Source organism: Malurus melanocephalus, unplaced genomic scaffold (genome assembly GCF_030028575.1).
Source record: "Malurus melanocephalus ecotype Western Australia unplaced genomic scaffold, MMel_1.1 scaffold_695, whole genome shotgun sequence".
NCBI lineage: Eukaryota > Metazoa > Chordata > Aves > Passeriformes > Maluridae > Malurus > Malurus melanocephalus.
This window is the reverse complement of record NW_026623927.1, coordinates 235,939-259,700: the sequence shown is the minus strand read 5'-3', so window position 1 is coordinate 259,700 and position 23,762 is coordinate 235,939. Positions and strand designations below refer to the sequence as shown.

Genomic DNA, 23,762 nt, shown 5'->3' with positions numbered 1-23,762 from the left:
GTTCTTTCATGAAAATCAGACAGAGGCTTTAAAGTTCTTCTCATTCAAAACGTTAGCATAATTATTCTGTAAAAATTTGTTTGTTAAAGTATTCAGGAAAGATGTCTGCAAGAAATGCAGTAAAAAATACTCCAAGGCAGTTCAGTTTACTGCTGTCTATCCACTGTTTCAGAAACTAATTTAGAAGAGATAAATGTCCTGTAGTAAAACTGAGAGACAATCCACTCCCAAAACAAAGACCTAATTTCAGAAAAATTYTGTGCATTTCATACTTCCCCTCTTCACTAAGAAATTTTTACAGAGCAAGACAACGCTGAGTCAAGAGATACTGAATATTCATTTCCCTCAGTCAAAGTTTCACTTCCACTACTGTTCAAAACCCAAGCCTCCTACAGACTGCAACATTGCCATGGGTGTGAGTGTTTGAAGACACAARACTCAGTGCCAAGAAAACACAGCAGTGTGCTCTGCCACACTCTCTGTCTCTGGTTTCACTGCCASAACCAGGAGGGAAGATAACCAGAACAGCACAGAATGCAAATGGTCAGTTTTGAGTCTAAGGGATTCCTATAGCACTACTGAATATAGTGGTGTTGTCTGTTTTTTTCTTCCAAATCTTAGGTGAAAGAAGATAAATAATAACTATAATGTAGGCTTGAAGAGTCCCAAACCATGCATCTGAAATGCTGTTGCTTCAACATCCAAAGGAAGAACTCAACTTCCTTGCTCTACTTTCTGTACAATGCAATGCTGCAAATTTATTGCCATTCCATCCCTCAAGTCCCCAGAATTATTTCTATGAGAGCTTGGCATTTTGGTTTCTGGAATGGTGTTTATAAATAAAATACAGATATGATCTTCTTTACCTTTTTCATGGCCATGCAACACGTGAGATCGTGGTATACTATAGGCACATGATCCTTGGAAAGGTGTACATCAAATTCCACATATGCTGCTCCCTACAGAAAATTGAACAAAACAAAACCTCATTAACTGCTTAGGCACAAGGACTACAGAACTGCATGTAGRTATTGTCAATATTCAGGTCCTGGACCATCAGGCAAACTTTGAATACAACTGGCTATTACCAGTTAAAGCATGCTCAGCAATGAATTAATAATGAAAAAAATCATATGGCAAATTATCTTAATTACCATAATACAGCTCATATATATATATGTATATATGTATCTATCTTGCTTAATCTTGTAAACCCTTTAGTAAGATTCAATTCTGATTACAGAGAAAGGCTAAGATGATATTTTTAGATGCAGATGTTTTAAACATAGATGCCTTTGAGGCATCTTCCTCCCTCCTCCCCACCACCACACCAAGAGACAAGTGATGGCTCCATATTGCCAAGGTTTTAGGAAATATTCCATAGAGCAACAAACTTCTGGAGTCACCAGGGAGTAACACAGTAGCAGTGTGAAGTCATATGGCAAGAGCAGAAATAGATGTATTCAGTATTCTCCTGCCCTTTTCAGCTGTATGCAATTTTCTCTTAGGCTTTAGAAAAGGAAGAAAAGTTCAAAAGCTCTAAGTACAGCCTCTGGGACAAGAGGGAGGGCCAGAAAAGAAGAGAAATTCACACTAAGAGATTCGAGGTTTTTTTAGTTACATTGACTGTCTGCAAATCAATCCTTTGAAAAGCCTCCAACAATACCATTCATCAAATTATCACCCTGACACAAACACTTTCTCAATCAGCACGGAGACAAAATAGGACATGTTTTTTTTCAGCCCTATTCTCAGCAGAATTATTTTCAGAGTTGTGCTTTCATCTATTTGCAGATGGAAAAGCTGAAAACCACATCTATGGTGATGCTGCYCATGACTTCACAGCCAATTTCTGCCTCAGTGCATATTTCCTGTGAGCATTTTAAAAGTTGTCTATAAACCTGCAGTGTCCACTCAGGGATTAAGAACTACTGTTCAAAACAGTAATTTAGCAGGCACTGTTTTCCTTTGCTCTTCAGTGATCAAGGTTAAAAGCAACCACCTCATCACAGAATTTAGGCACAAGGAGTTGGTATCTCCCAAACTGCAAGTTCTATCTTAGGATTCCAAGTTTTCAGTGTAGCAAGCACCAAAACAAGGCTTAGTTTATTCTACCAGCTCAGCTCCCAAGTCACATTTTCAGACAGCAAGTTTTGGAACACTGCAGTCCCTGAGCAAGACCTTTGCCACCTGAGAGCATGCTGACATACTCTAGCAGTGCCAAAATTTTATTCATTTCTTCAAATTATCTGTACAGGGTTGAGATTAAAATTCCCCCAGTATTAGAATATCACCAGAATATACTAAATGGAAGTTCAGATTTTTTTTAAGGGACTTGAGAATGAGAGTCCAACCTACTATTAACTTCCCATTACCCAGGCAATTTCCACAGTGATTTGATCTAATTTCCATCAGTGCARTTACCATTCACTGTATTGAATCATGCATATTAAGCATACAAGCCAGCCTAGTTTGCACTCCACAGGTGCTGTGTGTATGAAAATGTGTGTACATACATGACTTGCAGCACTCCTCAGGGATGCAATGGTGTTCTCTTGAACTTTAGCAAGTCTGAAACAGCCAAGAAAAAGGGKTTGTTAGCTGCAGCACAGAAGTCCATTGAAACAACAGAAATACAAATCAGAAATTTTTATTTTAGGGAATACCCACAACTTGATACTTGAAGTAAATGAATATGGTTGAAGCTTTTTAGGCTCATTGCTTCCCCAGCTGATGTCAGTGACACCAAATAATCTCCCCAGTTTAAAATGCAAACTTACTTAGCTGTTGTTGTAGAATTTCCTGCTCCCCTGTGTCCCACATCTAGAGTTGTTCTTGGTTTCCAGTATTTTGCATACGAAGCCTTCATATCACAATTGTATCCCTGGATGGGTTTAATGATTATGTAGTCCACTGCAAGAAAAACACCAATGTTTCACATGTCAGTAAACAGCAGATRGCTTTGARTAAAGTTATCTACATCTGTTGTTTGCATCAACTGTACCTCTAACTTTTCCAATTGTCTTCCTTGGATTTCTGCTCATAATAGCAAGTGTAAGAATTCCAGCACTCTTTCCGAGTTCTGCAATTGTGGATGACAGGAGRCAGGCAGAGCCTACATGACCTGGGAGCACATCATCTTGTACTACCTTCTCACCTAAATTTTCCTATAAAAACAAAACAAACAAAAACCCAAAACCCCTACTGTTAGATGTGAGAATTCTAAAGAATCTCTTCTGCCTTGCTCCTCAGGACACAACACAAGTTTCTTGTGTGTTATAGAAAACATTAACTTCAGGTTAAAACTTTTTTTTTTTGTAACAGCAAGTTACAAATTACTATCAGGAATATTAAAATACTGATAGAAATCTACAAAACTCAAAYTTGTCTTTGACATCCCTTATATTTGACAAGCTTCTCAGACTAAAATTACATGCATGGAATAGTCTGTCTTCTAAAATGCCCAAGCCATGTTTAGAAYAAAAATTAACTGCAAAGATATATATGCTTAAAATGCTAAAAAACTTTGTATGCATGTGCAGGGAAGAACTAATAGGCAGAATGTGCACTTGACCATAATCAAGTTCAGGAACTATGCAGACACTCAMAATTACTACTGTAAGTGATCTTGAAGGCTTTTTCAAACCAAAAAGAGAATGCTTCAAAAATTCTATTCTGCATAAGCTGCTTTCTTTTGAAAAGAACTTYAAATACCAAGATCTTCCAGGGCAAAAAATATTGCAAAATAACAGACACAGTAGTGAGAATCCAGTTTTAATTTGCACTAGTTAGTTCAGAGAAATCTCCTTTGCTTAAAATGAAAAAATTTAGATTCAGAAATTGTGATATAACCAGTTTATATACACATTGTTCAGGTTCAAGCAGGAGAAGTATAACAACATGCAATACTGCACACAATGATTCAAGTCTAATTTGTACTGCTTCCTAAATAAGCAGAACTGAAAGGCTTTCTGTGTCACATCAAGAAGACTCACAAAAGGAGCTGAGAGTCAGCAGTCTCAGTTTGTGTAAGCAAACCMTAAAGATCAACAATCTCAGGCAGTAGCCCAGTTTCAACAGTGAAATCTTCACAATAACTGACTCAAGCTCCAAACAGGAGAGTTGATTCTTAGGGATAAAGAGACATACCTCAAAAAAATCAAATATTAATTCCAAGTTATCAGGCTCCATGGTTTGTATTGTGTATTCTATCCATCTGTCTGGCTGCAGAGCATAGCCAGAGTCAGGCTGAGARTGCCGACATTTGTAGTCGTTGTCACTGATTAAGGAGAACTCCACTGTGTTTGCCATTTTCTGAGGGACAGTAGGGGATGTCTTCTCTTGGGTCTCTTCTTCATCATCCTTCTCTAGGCCTTCTAGGGTCAGTTTTACTCTGCTCAACCACAAACACAAAACAAAATGGTTAAGTCACTGAAGGGTCTTTACAAACGGTAGGAGATTTAGAAAGAAGCTCAAGCAGAAGCTCATACAACATAAGAATTGTTTCACCACCACCATCCACAGAACAGCACTGGGTTTGCAGCCAGTCAAAATCATATTTAAGTCAGATTTCAGTGCTCAAGTCACTGCTAAAAGTTGAACTTGGCTAAATACGACCACTGTACTAGTGGTCTGAGAAGCAGCACTCCACCAGACTATTTGKCAGCCTTCCTGTACAGATTAATACCCATAATGCCAACAGCCTAATGAAAAGCACTGAAAACAGCAGTAATCATCAAGATCAAAACTCAAATTTTGATGGCTGCTGCTATGTTTCTATGATAAGGCAGAYAAGTAATACTGAAGTAATTAAGTTCCTTGAAAAATCCTAAATGAGCATTTAAACTGAATGTGATTCCTGAAAAATCCTGGACTGAGAGGCAAAAGCCTCTCCATAAGGCTCAAAATCCTTTATCATACTGAGCAAACCTTCCACATAAAGTGAGTTATGTCAGTGGTATAAGCATACATGAGTAACCCAAATCCCTTCCTGCATCATAGACAGAAGATTGAGATAAAGGATTATCAAAAGATGCCAATTCACCAGTAAAACTGAAGTCATACCTCAAAGAAATAATTACAGTTATAGAAACCTTACACCAAGTCCACACTATTAATACTCTCATTAAAAAATAAGTCACAAGACAGGTACTCCAGAAATTTGAGAAACAACACTGCCATACCAAGTGACAGCCACAGAAAGTACTGGACAGATCCAAATTTTTAGGACAGAGTATTCAGTGAATGCATCCAGCTTATCAAGTTTTATTCCAGACATTTAATTTGGACAAGAAGCTGKCTTCAGAAATTGATCTCTCTACCTGCTATAACATACAAGGARAAAAGGCAAAGCTGTAGAGAGCACAATGTAAGTATTAAATCTCACTGAAGAGTGTCATTAAACAAAGCTTCCYCTCATCAGAAAACCTGGAATTGGTGGGAGAGGGAATCAAATCAAAACTGAAAAAAAAAAGAAAGAAATCAAGTGTCACAGAATGGTTTGGGTTGGAAGGAAACTTGAAGATCATGTAGTACTAACCCCCTGCTGTGTGGGCAGGGACACTTTTCACTCGACCAGGTTCCACTAAACCCCATCCAATTTGGCCTTGAACACCTCCAGGGATTTGGCAACTACAGTTCTGGACAACCTGTGCCGGTACCTCACCACCCTCACACTAAAGATTGTCTTCCTAATATCTACTTAATCCTGTCCTCTTTTAGTTTAAAGCCATTCTCACTTGCCCTGTCACTCCAGGCCTTTGTCCATGGTCCCTTTTCAGCCCTGGTCCTCACCTGGACATCAAACTGCTGACCACAACACCCAGAGCAACCATCCAGCCAAATCCTCATCCACKGTGTGCAACGGTGCAGTCCTCTAAACACCAGGGCTAAGATACCCATTTCTGACAATTAACTGGAGAGTTAYAAGAATGCCTGCTTTTTGAGGCATCTCTGCAGAGAAAAGCATCAACCTGATTTAAATAAAAGCCTAAGAACACTAAAGTTCCAGCCAAAAAGCAAGAAACCCCAAGTATGGAGCAAGTATTTGTGCTTTACTRCTTGGAAATCAGGCTATTAGCAAACCTAAATTAAAGGCTACATTAATTAAGTTTTAAAAAAAATTCCACTATTATTGACAATTAACATGAGGTAAATTGCACACTGAAACAAGAAAGCWCTTACCTAAACCGTGATGTTTTAAATTTCTTCTTAGATATCAGTACAGGGGGTTTCTCAGAATAATGCAAACGTAGCCTAATTTCTGTCTGACACGTCAGCCACCCAGCATCCACAGTTTCAATACCATCTACCAAAAATCAAACAAAAAGGAGAAGACATTTTAGTRACTTATTTTAGGGAGACCTAGACAGTTCCTCTTGCCATCATCTTCCAGATAATCCTCCTTATCACCAGCCTTACTCTACATTAACACAAGAGCAATTGTTGAGTGCAGCCTTTCCCCAGGTTTTTGGAAAGATCCAGAACAGACAATAGATGCTGCAGTTGTTTGCTGGATTTTAAGGGGGTTAAACAGGAGCATGATCATGTGTAAACTGTCTGCAGGACAGCACTGACTATTCCAGTGTTAATTTTCTATTTATGCTATCAAGAGCTAAGTTAAGCCTCCAAAGGCAGGAGTAACATTCCCTTGTCCTGGGATTTCCCAATACAAGGAATAATAGTGGCAGAAACTCTGAAGATTCATAAACAATTAGAAACTCCCTGTTTCTGTTTAGATAGAGGTGCCCAATTAGCTCATCAWAATCAGTGCAAGTCTGCAGGACAGGGAACAGCAACAGTTTTTATGGAAAGCATGGAGAATCCTCAACCTGAACATCAAAACAAGGAAAGCCTACAAGCAGTAGGACCAGAAACACAAGTTGCAAACCAAGTGCTGAAGCAAAGCCCACATTTTTGATGAGTTCCTAAAGAGCCAAACCCATCATTTGATGAGGATATGAGGGGAAAATGGAATAGCTTGAAGACAAGATGTATGAGACAAAGATGAGGTGATAAAGAGTCACCTTAAGTGTCCAAGGATTGAACATTAAGTGAGAGGTGGGTCAGAACTGCCAGAAGCCAGACATTTGTGTGGGTTTAGAGAACTTTTTAACAGTTCCATCTCTAACAGAAGAGGCAGAGTGGGAACATTCAGTTTGAGTGATTGTGTTTTTCTAAGCATGAAGCATTTTTCTAWGGCTAGGTATTAAAATAAAGTCTATTCGGTATTTCCAAAAATACATGCTCATGATTAAAAATTTCCAAATTTCAACTTTTAACATCATCAGAGCAACAACACTTCAACTCATCACAGCAGTCTTTTACAGACATTTCAAGGGGTAACAGCCTGAGTGTGAATGGACAAATGATGGACAYAAAAATAGCTGTAAAAGCACAGAAAGCAATCATAGGCAATTCTTCTCAAAACTTGTAACTTCAASTATTTTTCAATTACAAGACTTAACCTTGTTTAAATTAAATTCATGGTATAGAATAAAGGTTAATGTATCTCACTTACTACAGATTCCAAAGCATCCATCGTCGACAGCAATTTCATTTTCTAAAATTAAAAGGAAGGGAAAAGAATGGAAAGAACTAATTAGTATCCACATTTTAAAAAAATCATTGCCAAGTTAAATTAATTCTACTTTTCCACTTCACTTATAAAAAGTATATCTAAAAAAGGTAGGAAAACTGAAACAGACAAAGTAGCATGTTTTTTGCAACCTTCTATAAAGATTTATCCCAATTTATGCTTTTTTCTTAGTTTCTGCACAAAAAGAACGACACACAAAATGCCACATTTCACTTGAAGTAATCTGAACTGAGAAGAGAAAAAAAAAAGCTGCATAATTTTCTGGCTTGCTGCAATATTTTGCTGATATCTACATCCTACTAGAATCTAAGATGCTTCACTTGTCAAAGTAACATCAAAGACATTAAAGTTTCTTGCAAACATACAAGAAAGTTATCCTGCTGCAGATTTATAATAAAAGCTTTTAAATCGAGTTAATCACAATTAAAATGCTTATTCTGTCCACATGACAGAAATCAACCTAGCATGAAATACTCAAAACACTCAGCTCACACTCACTTTTACCCTTACTCTTTCCAAAGCTTTAATAATCTTAAGGCAATAGGTAAATTCACCAGCATTAACAGAACTGCCATAGCCTAAACAAACCACACATTTCTCAAAACATAAATCTCAAATCATAAATCATTTTGCCTCTGCAGTGATTAATCCCTTTTTTTTCCCCTAAGAGGAATAATAGGCCTCCTAACCTAATCTTCTAATAAGCACAGGCAACAATTTGGGATCATAATGACCCAGTGCTAACACAGTGTGTTTGCTGCATTTCCTTAAAAACTGCTTATGAAGAATTGAGTATTACTTGGGGAAAAAGGAATCCTAACTGCTTGGAATGAGGCAATCTAAATTTAGAGATAAAGTCTAGGCCCTAACAGTGGATAGGCTGCTTCCCTTATCAGTTACTGACAAATACAGAAATAATCTTCTTCCAGGAATAAARCCACAACTAATTCAACTGAAATTTTTAAAAAAGAGGCAAAGGGAGAACAAATGTGATCATGGTGCTATTCACAACTAACAGACAGTTTCTTTGATACCACCTTGTTACTAAAAGACATTTTTTAAATCATCAGAAAGTTTTTAACAAATGTGAACTTCTAAGTGTGGAGAAAATCATATTTTTCATGTGCTAGAAAAGACAGTGCATAAAACATGCCATAGCAGCATARGAGATCTAAACTACAAGCTACATTCAAAGGTTATTTCAGTCACTCTTAAAGCCCAAACTTTTTCCCCGTYCACAAAAGCATTAGTAACTTCTATGCAAGTCTGCATGCCACCCTTTCTTTCAGCAAAATACATTTCTGCTAAACTGACGGGTAAATAAGTCCACTCACATTTCTATTTACATTAACCCATTTACTTAAAGAAGCCTAATTAAACATTTTGGTTTAAAATTTTACTTTCTAAATTATACTTAAATAAAAACAACAGTGACTTCATACCCTCCCCCATTTTCTCTAAAAAAGATAATATGGATCCTTAGTCTCAAAGAATTAAGCTTACAGAAATTTATTACCATTCCAAATTAATAAAAAAACCAGCCCACATAATCTTAAGGATGACAGCAAACAATTTCACATCCACTCCATTTTGAAGCCACTTATATATATACACATATATAAAATTTTGAGAGTAAGGCCCATGTTGTGCAAAGAAAAATTCTATACCTCCCCCACATTAATAAATTTAAGTATTTTACAACTATAGCTATCAATCCCTCTAAACCAGTGTGCAGCATATCAGCAATCTTATGCATATGCCTCAAACAGATGCAGTTGATGCCCATACCTAAAGGGGTAATTGATCGTGGTTGTAGATGAGTCTCCCACGTGTGAACTATGACTTCGCAGGGACCATCGATAGTCTGTAATTTAAAAGTTAAATKTCTGCAATAATTTCTTTTGTTAGATCTGACTTTGTACCCATGAAGCTGTTTGGGATGGTCGTGAGCTAAACTTAGAGATTTAAGAAAAAAGAAAGAGAAGAAGAAGAGAGAGAGGGGAACAGAGAGAGAGAGGTTGAAGGAGAAAGAAAGAAAACAGATGAGGCTTCTTACCCCTGCAACTGCTGATGACTCTATTTGATGTGTTGTGAATACATATGACAAAACTTGTGACAGTCTGACATGGCTGAGAAGTTACATGRAACCATCAAACCTTTAGTGCTTACAGATACTCCACTGGACTACTTTAGTTTCCTTTTGATACAAAAAGTCTCTGAACTCATTGAGAGTGCTCACTGCTCTCAAGCAACAGCAACAGTTTATGGAAAAACATGCCCCACATCTCTAATTCCAAACAGCACTCAGCATGTACTCATGCACATAGCAGTTGCAGGGGTGGGTTCTCCTTCAAAATTTGCCTAACTGAATTCAAAGACTTTAAACACAGTTATTTTAGCTGTGGTATGGAAGAGCAAATTATTTACCATCTAATTAAAATATAAATAATTGATCCAATCAGCCAGCAATGAAGACCCTGCAGCCTATTACAGCTGAAGCAGTATAAATTAATTCTTTCATTAAAAAGAAATATTGTTGTCCACTAAAAGACGTTTGTTGACCAATATAGCCACRACTCAGACAGATATGCAGAACAATAACACAATCTCTTCTTTCAGAACAATTAGAGCTTGAAATAGTTTTCTGGGTAAAAGCTTTTACGTAACCACAACTTAAAACCAGAAAGAACATGCCTGATTCACAGCTCAATCACCCAAAGAAGTTTCCCTTAGCATGGCACAGTTGTTACTATCAGATGTAAAAACCACTGTCAAATAGCTCCAGTTTGTCATTTTGGAGTTTAGGGCCTAAGTAACTCTTATTTCTAAAAAGACTCGCTCCTATTGCCAATGACATGGAAGTTTCAACGCCAGCTTGTAGCAGAATTCAGGTTCTTGTTTAAATAGATTTCATATCCACAGGGACATCCAGACAAGCTTCAAATTCAGCAATGTAATTACACAGGACTGTAATGCTTTGTTCTATTACAGCTCACTTAAATTCTTTACATGCAGATGGGATTACTTGACATACAYTGAACACATTTAATCTACCATGCTTTTGGGTGAGTTAACAGCTAATACCAAATATTTAACAAGTGCTCTCAGTAAAGACATGTTTCTCTGTGARTTGTAGCTAAAGCAATTTTCCCAACGAGTTCAGAGGCATTCATACTTAAAAGAGTCATGTCAGAATAAAACACATATGCCCAAAGTTGCGTTCTAAAGACAGAATGCATGTAAATATAGACAAAATTATATTACTGCTTTCAATTTATTCCTATTATAGGGCAATTTTAATTCCCAGCTTCTCACTGCTGCCACAAGGACCATTAGTAGGATCTCTAGAAAAGTAAACAATGAGAAGTTTCTTTTCCCTTCTTTCASAGCACACTGACACTTGCTTGTCACAGTTTCTAAAGCTGCAAGCCATGTTTGTCAGCAGGAAGGCTGCCATCTACTCCCACCGTGCAGGCATGCAAGATCTCCCACAGCACCTCCCAGGAACACGTGCACAACTTTTGTTTGTGAAATTGGGCTATGCAAATCTTCCTAACACAAATTAAACTGTTTTCTTCAAAAGGCAAACACAGGCTCTTCTTGTAACCCCTTCCAATACAGTGTATGAAAATACCAATTTATTGTAACTGTCCATTTTAAATTTTGGTTCTAAAATGATTAATGAATTTGAATAATATTATCCCAACAACATGGACACCATGCTGGATATAATCAGGACAATTTCATCTCCTGAAAGGAATACAATGGACTGCATTTAATGCCAGGAACCCTTAACACTTTCCATACTAAGAAGAGCCAAGCAAAGCTACCTGGAAAAAAAGGGCAGTGGATTAGAGAACAAGCACAGGCATAACTAAGAACCCTCTCAATCCCTGCTCAGACCATCTCTGAGTTTATAGGCATTTAAATAATGTTTTAATTACATGTAACAKAAACCATTGTTACAACGAGGTTAAAATAGCAATGTAATTTCCATGGYATATACTGACCACATTTGAAAAGCAGCCCAGTGAGCAGCAGAACTAAATGAGGCRCCATCAATATTCATAATATGGTAATGTTACCTCAAAAGAGTCTCTGTAGGACAGTGTTAAAAGGGCATCTATTCAAATGTCACACTAAGCATCTCACTGGGCAGCACACTGAGCTAAGTGGTACAGTGGATCCTTTTCTACTAATGCAGACATTTGCATTTTTCTTAAAGCCAACACAAACATTATATTGCTTGATGTCATTAGCTGAGCATCTCATGCAATTTTAAAGCTTTTAAATGACATTCAAGAACTTTCTTTAAAGATCAAGTCCTCTTAYACTAAGAGAAGCTGGGGCCTCCCCAGCAGTCATTAGGCACTTTTGAAATTAAGGGTAAAATGCTATCAAGCATAATGGTTCAGAGTTCAAAGCAGATGCACCATCTGCTTGAAGTGCTTGGGTACTCAGTACAATTAAAGAGTGAAAACACTTCTGTGGATGTTTAAATGGCAATTTAGGAGATCAGTTCCAAGGTTCCTGATTCAAAGCTGCACAATAAAGTAGGCATGGGAGTGGGGGGGACCCAAACCAAATCTTAAAAACACCACACAAACACATTTATCCAAGTGCACTTTACTAATTAAAACTATGTTTCAGGAATAATGATCTTCTTCAATAATATGAAACAGCTAAATTAGACTTAATTGCTAAAGCTGCATTTCTGACCAAAATCTCTCTGGATTTCTGTATCATGTAAAAGATAATTATTAAGCACTAAAATAAATAAATCAAGCCATTCAGCCATCACATCTAACTTGCAAGGCAACAGCACATAAAAGTCACCTTGCAGGAAGKGCTGAGCTCAATACAGATTTTACAGCTCAGTATTTCCAATAACAGTTTAACACACAATCTTCTATCTCAGCACATAATAATGCCTTTGTTATTGTCAGGATGACCATGGGTTCTCAATCTAGAAAAAGCCTTTCTAAGGCATTCTGATATTAATTACTAAATCTAGGTTTAAGTTTCAYCTTTATTACTCCAGTCCAGGCACTAATTGGATTTATTTACTTACATTTCAAGAAAGTAAATTTAACTCTCATTTGAAACCATTATCAGCAAGTATGAAAAGAGTTCACCAATCCAATTTTTTAAGTCCTGCWACATGCAGAGATATCTTAGTTCTTCCACACTTGCCTTGGAAGAAGAAACCCTGAACTTGCATGCTTAATTACTGTTTTAAAAGCAAAAACAGAGCATAACTTAACAGAATAAAGTGTGTACCTTATTAAGCTTTTCAAATATGCATCATGCAAACATTGCATGTAAAATTATTCTTCTAAAACATAAGATAGAAGAAAAATTCCAGCCAAGGGAGTTCTGGTGAATCTCACAAAGCCCCTCATAACCCACCCCCTCTGTGCCTCACTAACAGAAAGTGAGTGTAGAATAAAACYCAGGAAGATCCTCACAGGGAGCTCACTGGTACCAGATTATGTTTATGGAAAGAACAACCTCAAACAAAATAGTTTAAGTTACCGTGTTATTTCATCAAGTGTGTGTATTTATTTTTCTTTTTAAATGCTTAAAATCAAAATGTTTACAAAATAGTAAAATGTCTTGATAGGCAGGAGCCAAGACCTGGCACCAATGTTATAGTAAAATGTTCTCTGTATATAAATTTGTATTCATGTAAAAATTCTATGAATTTCAATGTGTTTAGTATTTAAAATAAAAACCTGCTCTATTAGCATAACCCCAACCATGTTAACACCAACATGCTTCAGTACAAACAAAAGAGAWTTCCCATTATATTATACTGTTCTTCAAGTAAAAAAAAATTAAGATCAAATGGTGGTCTTTTTAAAGGGAGGTGAGAAAAATACTTTTTTTTTTTTAAATAAAATGTCAGTTATTCTATTTTCACATCTAGCCTGTAGCACTACTATGGATAATCTGGGAACATTTCTCTGTGCAAACAAATATCACCCTCATCTTTGTCACCAYGTCCAACTCCAGCATCTTCACAGATACAGTTGCTGTAGAAGGGAAGTCTGACTTCAGGTGGATCTGTCATCAGCATGATTTACTAATTATGGGATGTCAAATTCATATACTCAGACTTGAACATAMAGTTAAGATGACACTTATTTTACTACACATCAAATTGCACTGATATAAAAAATTAAGCATCAGAGATCATATACTGCAAGCTTGTCAACTTCAGGAGATTAATTACATGCAATGTCTAAGGGAAAGAATACTGAAATAAAAATATTCAGAACAATTTAACTTAGAAGTATCTTTCCCTTTTCAGCATTTCCTTAATGCTGAAGTTCTCCATATACTGTCTCATCTTCACTACACTGTACATGATATTCCTGTTACGTTTTCATGGTTCTTCAAAAAGTTTACAAAAAGAGGGAGAAAACATTGTATGTGGATTTCTTTGCTTCCAAAGATTTTGTTTTGCAAGAAATTAAAATCCTGTGCACTTAACARGTACAAGCCAGACACACTAAGTGGATAACCCTGCACCCCAGGAAATCCCATACTTTGTTTTGTAGGGTGGTTTCCTTTTTTCCTGCTCTCTATGTACAGTAGCTCTTTATGCTGGTATTGCATAAAATTCATACTTACCTTGGCAGACTCTGCATCACACGGTACAAAAAGTGTGCACGATACAGAGCACCTACTCAAAGAAACACACTCACCAATACAGAGGGTAAACTTTGGCAAATGGTAAAACAGAAATTCTATTGTCTATTGTCTATGGCTTAATCTCTGCTCACTAGTTTGGCTTTTTCAAATGTGTTACTGCTTAYATTTAAACTTATGGGCATAAGCAAAAAAATGTAAGAATCCCAATAGAGCTGCTAGGCTGTAAGAATTGATCTACTTTTGGCCTCAGTTTGACCTCAGCAAAAGAAGTCTATTATTGGCCTTCCCTTTTTTTTGCCCCAAAGTACCAATTTAAAGCCCAGTTTCTGACTAGACTATTTCACATGCTGCAATGAAAAAAACAGAATTGTGTTTCATTTGAAATTAGTATYCTTCACTGAAATGATACCTCAGCCAAGTATTTTTTAGTAGAAAAAAAGGCTGACAAAAACTTACATGCTCTTGACAGTAATTTGAAATATTTAAAAGATATTGATGAGATGATTCTGTAACTCCTTTGCACATTTAACTACAGCCTTCACAATCCCAGTTTCAATGAGGAACTAAAGCCCAGGCTGAAAAGCTACAGGATATTAACAGAATAAGAAAGACAGCAAAGGAAGTATTAAATTTCTTTCAAGTTATTACTTGATATTAAGAAGAACAGTTCAAGAGTAGCTGCTTATTTTCCCAACTTTTTCCTGGATGCAGCCTCATCCCATCTGCAGAGCTTCCCCTTATCCTGGTGCAGTGTTTACAGACCAGTACACTGCCACTCACATTTAACTCTAACTTATGTAACTTCTAGTCATATGCAACTTTGACATCAATACCTGGAAAAACACATCTGTCTCTGTCTCTTGGGTAGCTTTTTCCCCTCCAAGTTGTGCAAATACCTACATGCAAACATACATAAAACAATGGGATGCCTCATCCCTTATTTCACCTTTTCACCACAAGAAATTAACTTACGTTAATTATGCAGCACAAAATCTGGTTAATACTTCTCATGCTTCACCAAAAAAATCTGCAGTCATTTTAAAAACTGTAGTAGATCAGGCAAATGTTAATGCACCTCCTACACTAACTATTTTTCTCCTACTATCACTTGCTTCCATCCCATCATATAGGATGGAAGCTATAGATATATTCTATCACATTCCTTCCATGGATCACTTGAGATCCATGTTCTGTTGGAATTCCAATTCTAACTATRAGAATTTCACCAAATTATTTAAGCTTAATATTAATATCAGGGATTTTTTTAATCACTGAAATTTTTAGAACACTAACACTGGTAAAAGAAAGAACATAATTAAAGTTAACAGCATATGGTCATGTATTTCCAGAAGTGAACTGTGAGTATGTACACAAGTGTTTTAATGTTTCACATGTTGCAATTTAAGGCTTATTTCTAAAATAACTCATGTTTAACAYAGGAAATCCTTTTTTATTTCAAATATGGGAATGTTTACTAGGGATGAGCCAACTTGAAGTAGAAAAGGTTGTACATACCTTAGGTTCTAGAAAGTATCCTTTAAAATAYCGATACTGAACAGGAACTCCTCTAGGAAGCTCTACAGTAGCTTTCCATATTTTCACAGTTGTACTGCGGAGAAAAAAAAAAATACAACAACCAACCAAAACCAAAATTTTCAAAATACAGTCTAAGAGCCACCTCAGATAATTGTGTAAGTGATATTCTAAAATAAACTCTAGTGTACTGATTCATGGAAAGTTATTACCAAGTACCTCAGCCAAACATGCACAAAACATAAGATATACTTAGAACTGAAACTGCACTTTTTGATGGACAGATCTGAAGTGCTCCAAGAGAGCAAGAATTTGCATCCCCCTTTAACAGATGGGGAAAACATGAAGTAATTCAGAGACCCATCCAAGATCCCACAGCAAGTCACAGACAGAATTACAAACACAGCCTGCAAGCCCTCTTTTCCTGCATCACACAAGCTGCCATAAGCTGGCACCATTTTAAGAAAATACTGAATTCTTGCACTGCATTTAAACTTTCTTTATGTATACTCTTGCTTATACACACATMCCYCCTGCTTTAAGAGTTTTAATGCAAYTCCCAGTTTAAATAAACTCCCCATCACTTTCTAGCACAATAATTACCTTTTTATAGTCTTTATTTTCTTTTTATCCTATRCATCTCCTATAACCTGCTGCACAGCCATGGGACTGAGAATGGCCCCAAAGCAGTTTCTAATTTCAAGTATCTACAGCTAAACTACTGAAATGTCAGCCACAACAGCAGAAGCATCATCTGTAACCAGAAAAGCACCCTGAAGTTGAACATTTTTTCAAAGATAATGCTAAGTATTCAAAATGCTCAAGGGCAACACAAGAAATTCTGGAGTTCTACTACATGTATTCTGGAGTACGTGTAGCTCAAAGTCAGAATAAATTCATTTACAAACTCAAAGTCAGAATAAATTCATTGCTCAAGAACTCCAGCTATTTCAAACAGAACAAGTAAAAAAATGCAAAACAGAAGAAAAAAAATCCACAGAATAAAACCAAAAAATCACAACCAACTTACATATCCTCAGTCTGGAGGACCACTGCCACTTGGGGATTCCAATTTCCCAAAGCACTGCAGCTCCCACATATTGCAAAAACCTCTCCTAAAAAAATCCAAACAAAAAACCCACAATCATCACCACCCCAGGCTATATGGCATTAAAAAGAGCCTACACAGTCAAACTTTCAAGTATTTTAAATACATACACCAGAACCACTCATCTAAAATCCTTCCTGTCCATTTAGAAAGGAATCTTACCCCACCCAAAATTACAACAGCATTTTCTTCACCATCCTAAGGATCTGAAAGAGGGACCACTGACAACCCCAGCCCTTAAAAGGCTTGGCTTCCAAACTGTTTTTAAGTAATATTTTTCAAAACATGTCTGGAAATGCAGCAGACAAATTTTCACAGTAAAATGTTYAATGTCAAAATAACTTAAGTTATTTCCCTAGATACTCTGTATTTTTTTAATCTATGCACATATTCTCTCAAATTCACACCAACAATTTAGAAAGCACAGACAAACAGGAGGTCGCTAGCACTACTCCCAAGACAACATATCCAATTCATTTGATTTCCAAGAMAAAATGAAGCTAATTTTGCTGCTGTGCTTTCAGGTTTTACTGGATATAAAAMTGTAACATTGCTACACAAAAAAACCACATGAAATTGCCACACTTCTGTTAATGCATACATACACAAAGAATCCAAAAGGTCACAACAGTATATTTAATTTTGGGATATCCYAGAGGTATCACTGTAACTTACYCTTGCTTTTAATATAAAACTTAYAWGGATCTAAGAAAARCAACAATGATAAATACTAATGGAAAGAACAAATTAGTATTTTGCTCTTGCAGAGTTTCTACAAGATTTTTAGAAAAAAGAAATAAAAAGCTGTGGCTGAGAAAATATGGATTTTTMAAGTATAGTTAAGCACTAGAAAAGATCTGAGCACCAAGCATCTCTGACTGTTGTTTCCTGTCCCCAAAGTGAGAAAGCAACAGTGTTGGAGACACAATAATCCAAAGACACAAAGTAGAAAAGGCTGTATGCAACAAGTGTACACTATTTTTTCCCCCAAGACAAAAATCTGCATAATGAATATACTTAATAGGCAATTCCCTGCAAACAATTGTCTACGTCAGGTGCTTTTCCTTTTCCACCCTATCCTGAGGCACAYGAGGATTTGTTTTAGCAGGGCAGAGATAAAGTGGGGAGGGAAGACCACCTGAATACCATATAGGCAGAATTTCTGACTGGAGATATAAAAAGAAGCTAAAATTATTTTACAACCTCTTTAAAATAGCAGTACCTAAAAATCTTACTGYACACACAGCCAGTCTTTGAAGTGCCATTTAATTCTATTCTTCTTAACAGGTGTCAGCTGGAAAAGTTCTCTGGGCTCCTATTTTTAACAAACCTGAGTGAACATTCAGTGACCACCCCTCACTCATTATGGTACCACACACAAAAGGCAACACTTGAATATGRTTTGTGGCCACCCCTAAATTCCCTTCAACAACTACCCTGAGGCTGAATTAGGATTTGTAAAACACTGCTTGAATTATCCCAGTAAACCACAAGTGAAATTCATGATAAACTGCCTTCTCATAGAAAATTCTAAACACAGAGGGATTTGGGTTGGGTTTGTGTTTCAAGCTCAGGGGGGCTCAACTTCTCCCCTCCCCTTGTCATGGAATTCAAGGCTGCTCCTGGCAGAGCTTCTTCAGTTATTGCAAAGATTAATCTATGCCTTCTGCCCCAAATCAAAGCTTGCAACAGCCTCACTGATCCAACAATAATTTAAAAGAACCAACAATATCAATATTGTCATAAGCAAAAGCAACCTTTTGTGTCAYCTCTTTATGCTGTAATTATTTCCAGATAATTCTTTGTGAACAGCCACTGAGGCAGGATCTAACTGTCACTAATCCTGCTTTTCACTGCAGATATTATTRGTACAAGAAATTGTACATCCAAAGTCAACTTTGCTAGGGACAGGGCCATCACAACAGTGTCAGCAGGACAGATTGCAACACTCCATTGTACAGCTACACCAGTGCTGTACAGTCTCACTTGASCTAAGGTCAATTTACTCTTCAATTTAAAAATTTTCTCCAGAATGCTATTAAAAAACTCTACTCCTTATTAACAGCTTTACGGCCACAATGAGTGTCAGTTTTCAGCCCCCAAAAGCCAAATCACTAGGGAGAAACACAGGAAAGGTCTAACACAGGGCAGATGTCAAAATTTGTAAAATGTTTCATTCGTTTTCTTCCCCGCCAACTACAGGAGACACTTCTGCCATCTGGTATTTGCCTGTCACAGGAGTTTTGCCCATCTGCTCCCACATTCATCTGCTTCTGTTAGGCAATCATCAATCACTTTTTTGGTGAACTTCTGTGCAGGTTTTGGCTGGGGTAGAGTTAATTTTTTTCACAACAGCTAGTAGGAGCTGTGTTTTGAATTTGTCCTGGAAGCAGTGCTGATAGTAGAGGGTATTTCAGTTACTGCTGGGCAGTGCTCACAGCATCAAGGCCCTTTCTGCTCTCACCCCACCAGAGAGGGGCTGGGGGCACACGAGAGGTTGGGAGYAATTGTGTGGACTTTAGTTATCAGCTGTGGTTAAAYCACAACACCTTCCTTCCAAGCTCCTGAAGATGAASGTCAACAYAATCWGCACAATTTATCAACACCAAATCTTCATGTTTTACCTGATGTGATACTTTGYTTTCTTCATTTTGATTACATAAGCTATTTTACACTTTTTTCTTTTTTCATAGACAGAATACTGAATTAAGCTGCATATTCTTTCTTAACTCCTGACAGAAGTCACATCTTGGGAGAACTTTCAACAGGGATGGAGAGAGAATAAAAAACAGAACAAACACATCTATGCCTAAATATGGTTTAGAATACAAATGCTCCTTCCCACACTAGAGAGAGAAAATTTTAAACCAATTATAGCCATTTCAGTTAGCATCAAAATCTCTAGCGCATTATGAAATTGTTTGGAGAAAGMGGTAAAAATTATTTCCCAACTCTCATTTTCAAATTCATACATGAAATGTCTCAATATATTTTACAATGATTGATCATTTTGATAGTTGAACTAATAAGTTCTTTTATCTCTGAGGAAAAACAGACATGACAGCCTCTGAACACTTTTCTATTAAGTTTTGTCTCAGGTAAACCGTACAAAAAGGAGAAAGCATGATTTGATTACCTGGTGCTGATGATCCTTTTACTTCAAAAGTGACTTGACAAGAGGTCATTTCTGCAGAACTTTTGTCTTGGGATAGTTGAAATCTCCTATAGGGGGAGAAAAAAKACACTAATTTGAGGAACAATCACTACATTTGTTGCTGTCCTAAGTAAGAGGAAACATAAATCCCACCACTTACAGGGAAGCAAGCTACTTGTGATATTACTGTTTGAGTGAGCAGTAAAACCAGAAACTCTTTAAAGTCAGCTGCAGGCCCAGAAAGGAGCATCCAGCTGCAGAAGGCACTACTKCAACACTGGCACAAGAAAAAGGCTACTAAATCAAATACCATATGCGAGTATCGGTATCCTGCAGCATTTACCAGTCTTCTGCTGAGATTTTTCAAAACCCTCTTTYTGACTAATTTTGCTCCCAAGGAGGCCAGTGGAAGGTTTTAAGACATTTAAGAAGGAAACCTGGCAGAATCCCACTCTCACCATTACAGCAGAAACACTATTGATGCATCATATCCTTTTGTTTTATTTACAAAAGCAGTAGTCATAGCAAAGTCCACAWATGGATGTGGCTAAACTGTCATCACCCAAGTATGTCCATCTGGGCATGAGCTACAAAATAATTACACTAATTATATGCAGAATAAATTTTGCAATGGTTTCAATGAATCYATTTCTTTACATCACTGTGGGAGGCTTTTTGTTCTGTGGGTGTTCTGGTTTTGTTTTGGTTTTTTTTAACCAAGTAAGTAGAATGTTACTATTGCTATTTTTGAACAGGACAAAAAGCTCTTTATTTCAGTACATTGGTCAGCAATCCTTTATCAGCAGCTTCAATAATAACATCAAGAAGAACTAACAACACTAAAGAAAAATCTGCTTTTCATTAACTCTACYACAAGCCTTCAAAGGGCACAGAACAGTTAAACATGATTTGAAAGGAAAATACAGTCAGATGCCAAATGGGAGGGGAGCTCATCATCAAACCTCATTCCTTGTGGACATTTAGAATGTTACTGCAGGTATTTAACYTTCAGAACTGTTTCTTCTGGATCTTCTCTTCCTCCTCTCAATCTATTCCTATTTTAACTACAGCTGCCTTTAGTTTACATTCCCATTTCCCCTCCTTTATTTTCCCTCTCCATACCAAGGAASATGACTTTTCAGTGGTAAAATGAGAGCAAGAAAATAGTAACATCAAAGCTTCTGGTCACATATTCCAATCCTGCATCTATCTTTCACGAGTCACATTTCAGTGAATGATAAAATCCTAGACTACAGAAGCTAGAAATAAGCAGTTGATAAACAGGAATTCCATGAAGGGCATTCCCTTTATKAACTAAGTGACACATTCTAGCACTTGTTTTTAGCAGTTATTTATAGAAASAGAAGCAGAGCACCTTTCAGTGCTGAAACTAAGACTGGACTCATGAAACTGGTCTGATGTGACAAAAGATCTCAGTTTAAAGCAGAKAATATAAATTACCAGTGTGTATTTATGATGACACTGAGCAGTCAGGGGCTTGGCTGTTCACCAATTGTCCTTGCTTGGACAGTCTTTAACTGAAWGGGCAGAGGAACCAAAGGGGAAATGAAACAGGCAAAAATGCCTTGCAAGAGTCTACAAAGCAGGAAAGTGAGAGCTGAAGTCTACACCCAGTTCCTCAAAGAAGACTATGCTTTTGCCTTGTAAAAAAAAGAAGAAAAAAAAAAAAGCAATTTCCAAAGCTAATGCAATGACTCAAAATTAAACTCCACAAAAACCTGTATGTCCATCGTACTGCAAATTAACTAACTACTCAACTGTTCCTAGAGAATCATCTAAAATCCTCCAAAGTCTATAAAGCTTTTAGCCAATCTTGTAAAAATTCTATGTACCTAACTGCAAGACAGTTGTGGTCTTTTCTAAATGGCCAAGCAAAATAGTTTTACTCTTCTATACAGCAGTAGCCAATTGTAGGGACATTTTGATAAACTGACTTTGTAAAATCCTTCCGATTTTCAGTACTCCTTAACCAAAGAAGCTGGCAAAGAACAAAATCCTCTTTGCTCCTCACACCTGTAAAGATGGATTTTTAGGAGGATGTAAAGAATCCTCAGCTCAAAGGGTTCATGTCATAACTGCTTAAGGGACCTGAAACAAATTAGAAGTTACATTAAAAATGATAAATACTTCCTAATCAGCAAATATTAAYAAAATCAATTGAGCAGATCTACAGACTAGAAATCCTTGTGCAATAACTCTTTTTTTTTTTTTAAAAAAAAAAAAGTCATCATGGATGGGGAAGACGAAAATATTTTTTGGTTGCAGTCAAAAATATAACAGAACATGGACTTAAGTTATTAATTCAAAAGCTTGAATTTCATTTGAACCTTCTGGCTTACAGGTCTGGTGATTTATTAAAACCCTTCAGAAGCCTTCAGCTTTAGTGGATTATTGTGCCCCACCCTTATTTTCCCTAATCTTTCCAATATGATTTAAGAGGTGCTGGCTGCTTGCTGTGCCATATTTTATATGGTTTTTCAGGCTTAGATAAATACAAAACAAATAATCTGGGGCAATCCTGGAATATAATAGCCTAGCTGATAAATACTGAACGAATTTCAGAGTCATAAAAATTCATAGCAGCCATGAAGGCAGAGTAWCTGCTCTCTACTCAATACAAGTGATATTTTAATAGCAACTTGGGCAGGTTTTGAGCYTCTGATTCTAATGGTCCAAGAGCAGGCTTGAAGTACAATGGGATTTTTTATTTTCAACTGTGGAGACTTTGAAAGCCTTGAACTTTGTTCCTTGGACAGAGGGCTTTCAAAAATAGGCAGGGAACACTTCAAGCAACTACCTTGACAGACCTGAATTAAAAGCTGATCTCATCAACTCTTAAGGGCTGCAGAATGGCTGCTTACACTCAGCATATCTATTGAGGAGAATCACATTTGGCAACGTGCTGGTAGGAAAGCCAAGAACTATCAGACTCACAACGTGTCACATTTCTCTGCTTCTCTCCCCACAAAAAGCCACCAAGTTCTACCTAATAAACTAACAGTAAAAATTTCTGATGCAAAGCTATCAAAACTCTCTTGGGTAACATTATATTTAAAGATGGTTGGATAATACACAGATTTTCCCAATGAGATCAAAAATACAGCTTACAGAGTACCTTTTTAATGGRTGAATTTTTTCTAAGCTAATAAATTTTATAGGCACTTAGTGGGATTTTTCAAAGGTAATTAGACAGTTAAAAGGAGACARCTAAGTACAGAGGCGCCATAGAACTCCTGGAATGGATTTTAGTACTTTCAAACATCTGATTTTCAGTGTAAGAACACTTTTCCCTGCTCTAGTACTGAATTTGCTTAGTTAGCTGCAGAAAAACAAAGTCCATTGTACTGGGACTGGCTGAGATGGAGTTAATTTTCCCAWCAACAGCCCTGGTGGTGCTGTGCTTTGTACTGGCAGCTAGAAAGGTGTCGATAACACAGCAGAGTTCACACAGCATCCRTGCTGGCTCTCCAACATTCCTCACTATCACCAGGGGCCTGGGGGTGGGCAAAATCCTGCAAGGGGACACAGCCAGGCCAGCCAAACCAAACTGACAGAAGGGACACTCCTTATCATGACAACTGATCAGAGATGGACAGATAAAAAAATTTTTAAAAATGAAGGAAAAAAAAAAAGCTAAAAAAAAGGAAGGAATTCGTTATTTAAGATATTTGTCTTCCAGGGTAACTGCTACA

General features: G+C 37.0%; 1 protein-coding gene across 5 annotated transcripts in view; it reads right to left on the bottom strand.

The window, feature by feature from the left end:
- Positions 1-23,762, bottom strand: part of GPCPD1 (glycerophosphocholine phosphodiesterase 1) — a 43,881-nt gene that overhangs the window by 16,656 nt on the left and 3,463 nt on the right. For 4 of the 5 annotated variants that reach the window (XR_008966504.1, XM_057384286.1, XM_057384285.1 and 1 more), the window contains 12 exons: positions 20,032-20,117; positions 16,818-16,902; positions 15,770-15,863; positions 15,088-15,150; positions 9,386-9,461; positions 7,520-7,561; positions 6,184-6,307; positions 4,150-4,393; positions 3,005-3,167; positions 2,781-2,913; positions 2,517-2,571; positions 867-959 (listed from right to left, as the gene is read on the bottom strand). Coding sequence is in view for 4 of the 5 variants with exons in the window: in XM_057384286.1 (XP_057240269.1) it covers positions 867-959; positions 2,517-2,571; positions 2,781-2,913; positions 3,005-3,167; positions 4,150-4,393; positions 6,184-6,307; positions 7,520-7,561; positions 9,386-9,461; positions 15,088-15,150; positions 15,770-15,863; positions 16,818-16,902; positions 20,032-20,080 (1,221 nt within the window). In the remaining variant the exon portion in view is untranslated. Of the gene's footprint in view, positions 1-866; positions 960-2,516; positions 2,572-2,780; positions 2,914-3,004; positions 3,168-4,149; positions 4,394-6,183; positions 6,308-7,519; positions 7,562-9,385; positions 9,462-15,087; positions 15,151-15,769; positions 15,864-16,817; positions 16,903-20,031; positions 20,118-23,762 lie in introns of those variants that run through there. The other variant, XM_057384284.1, reaches the window with a different exon arrangement.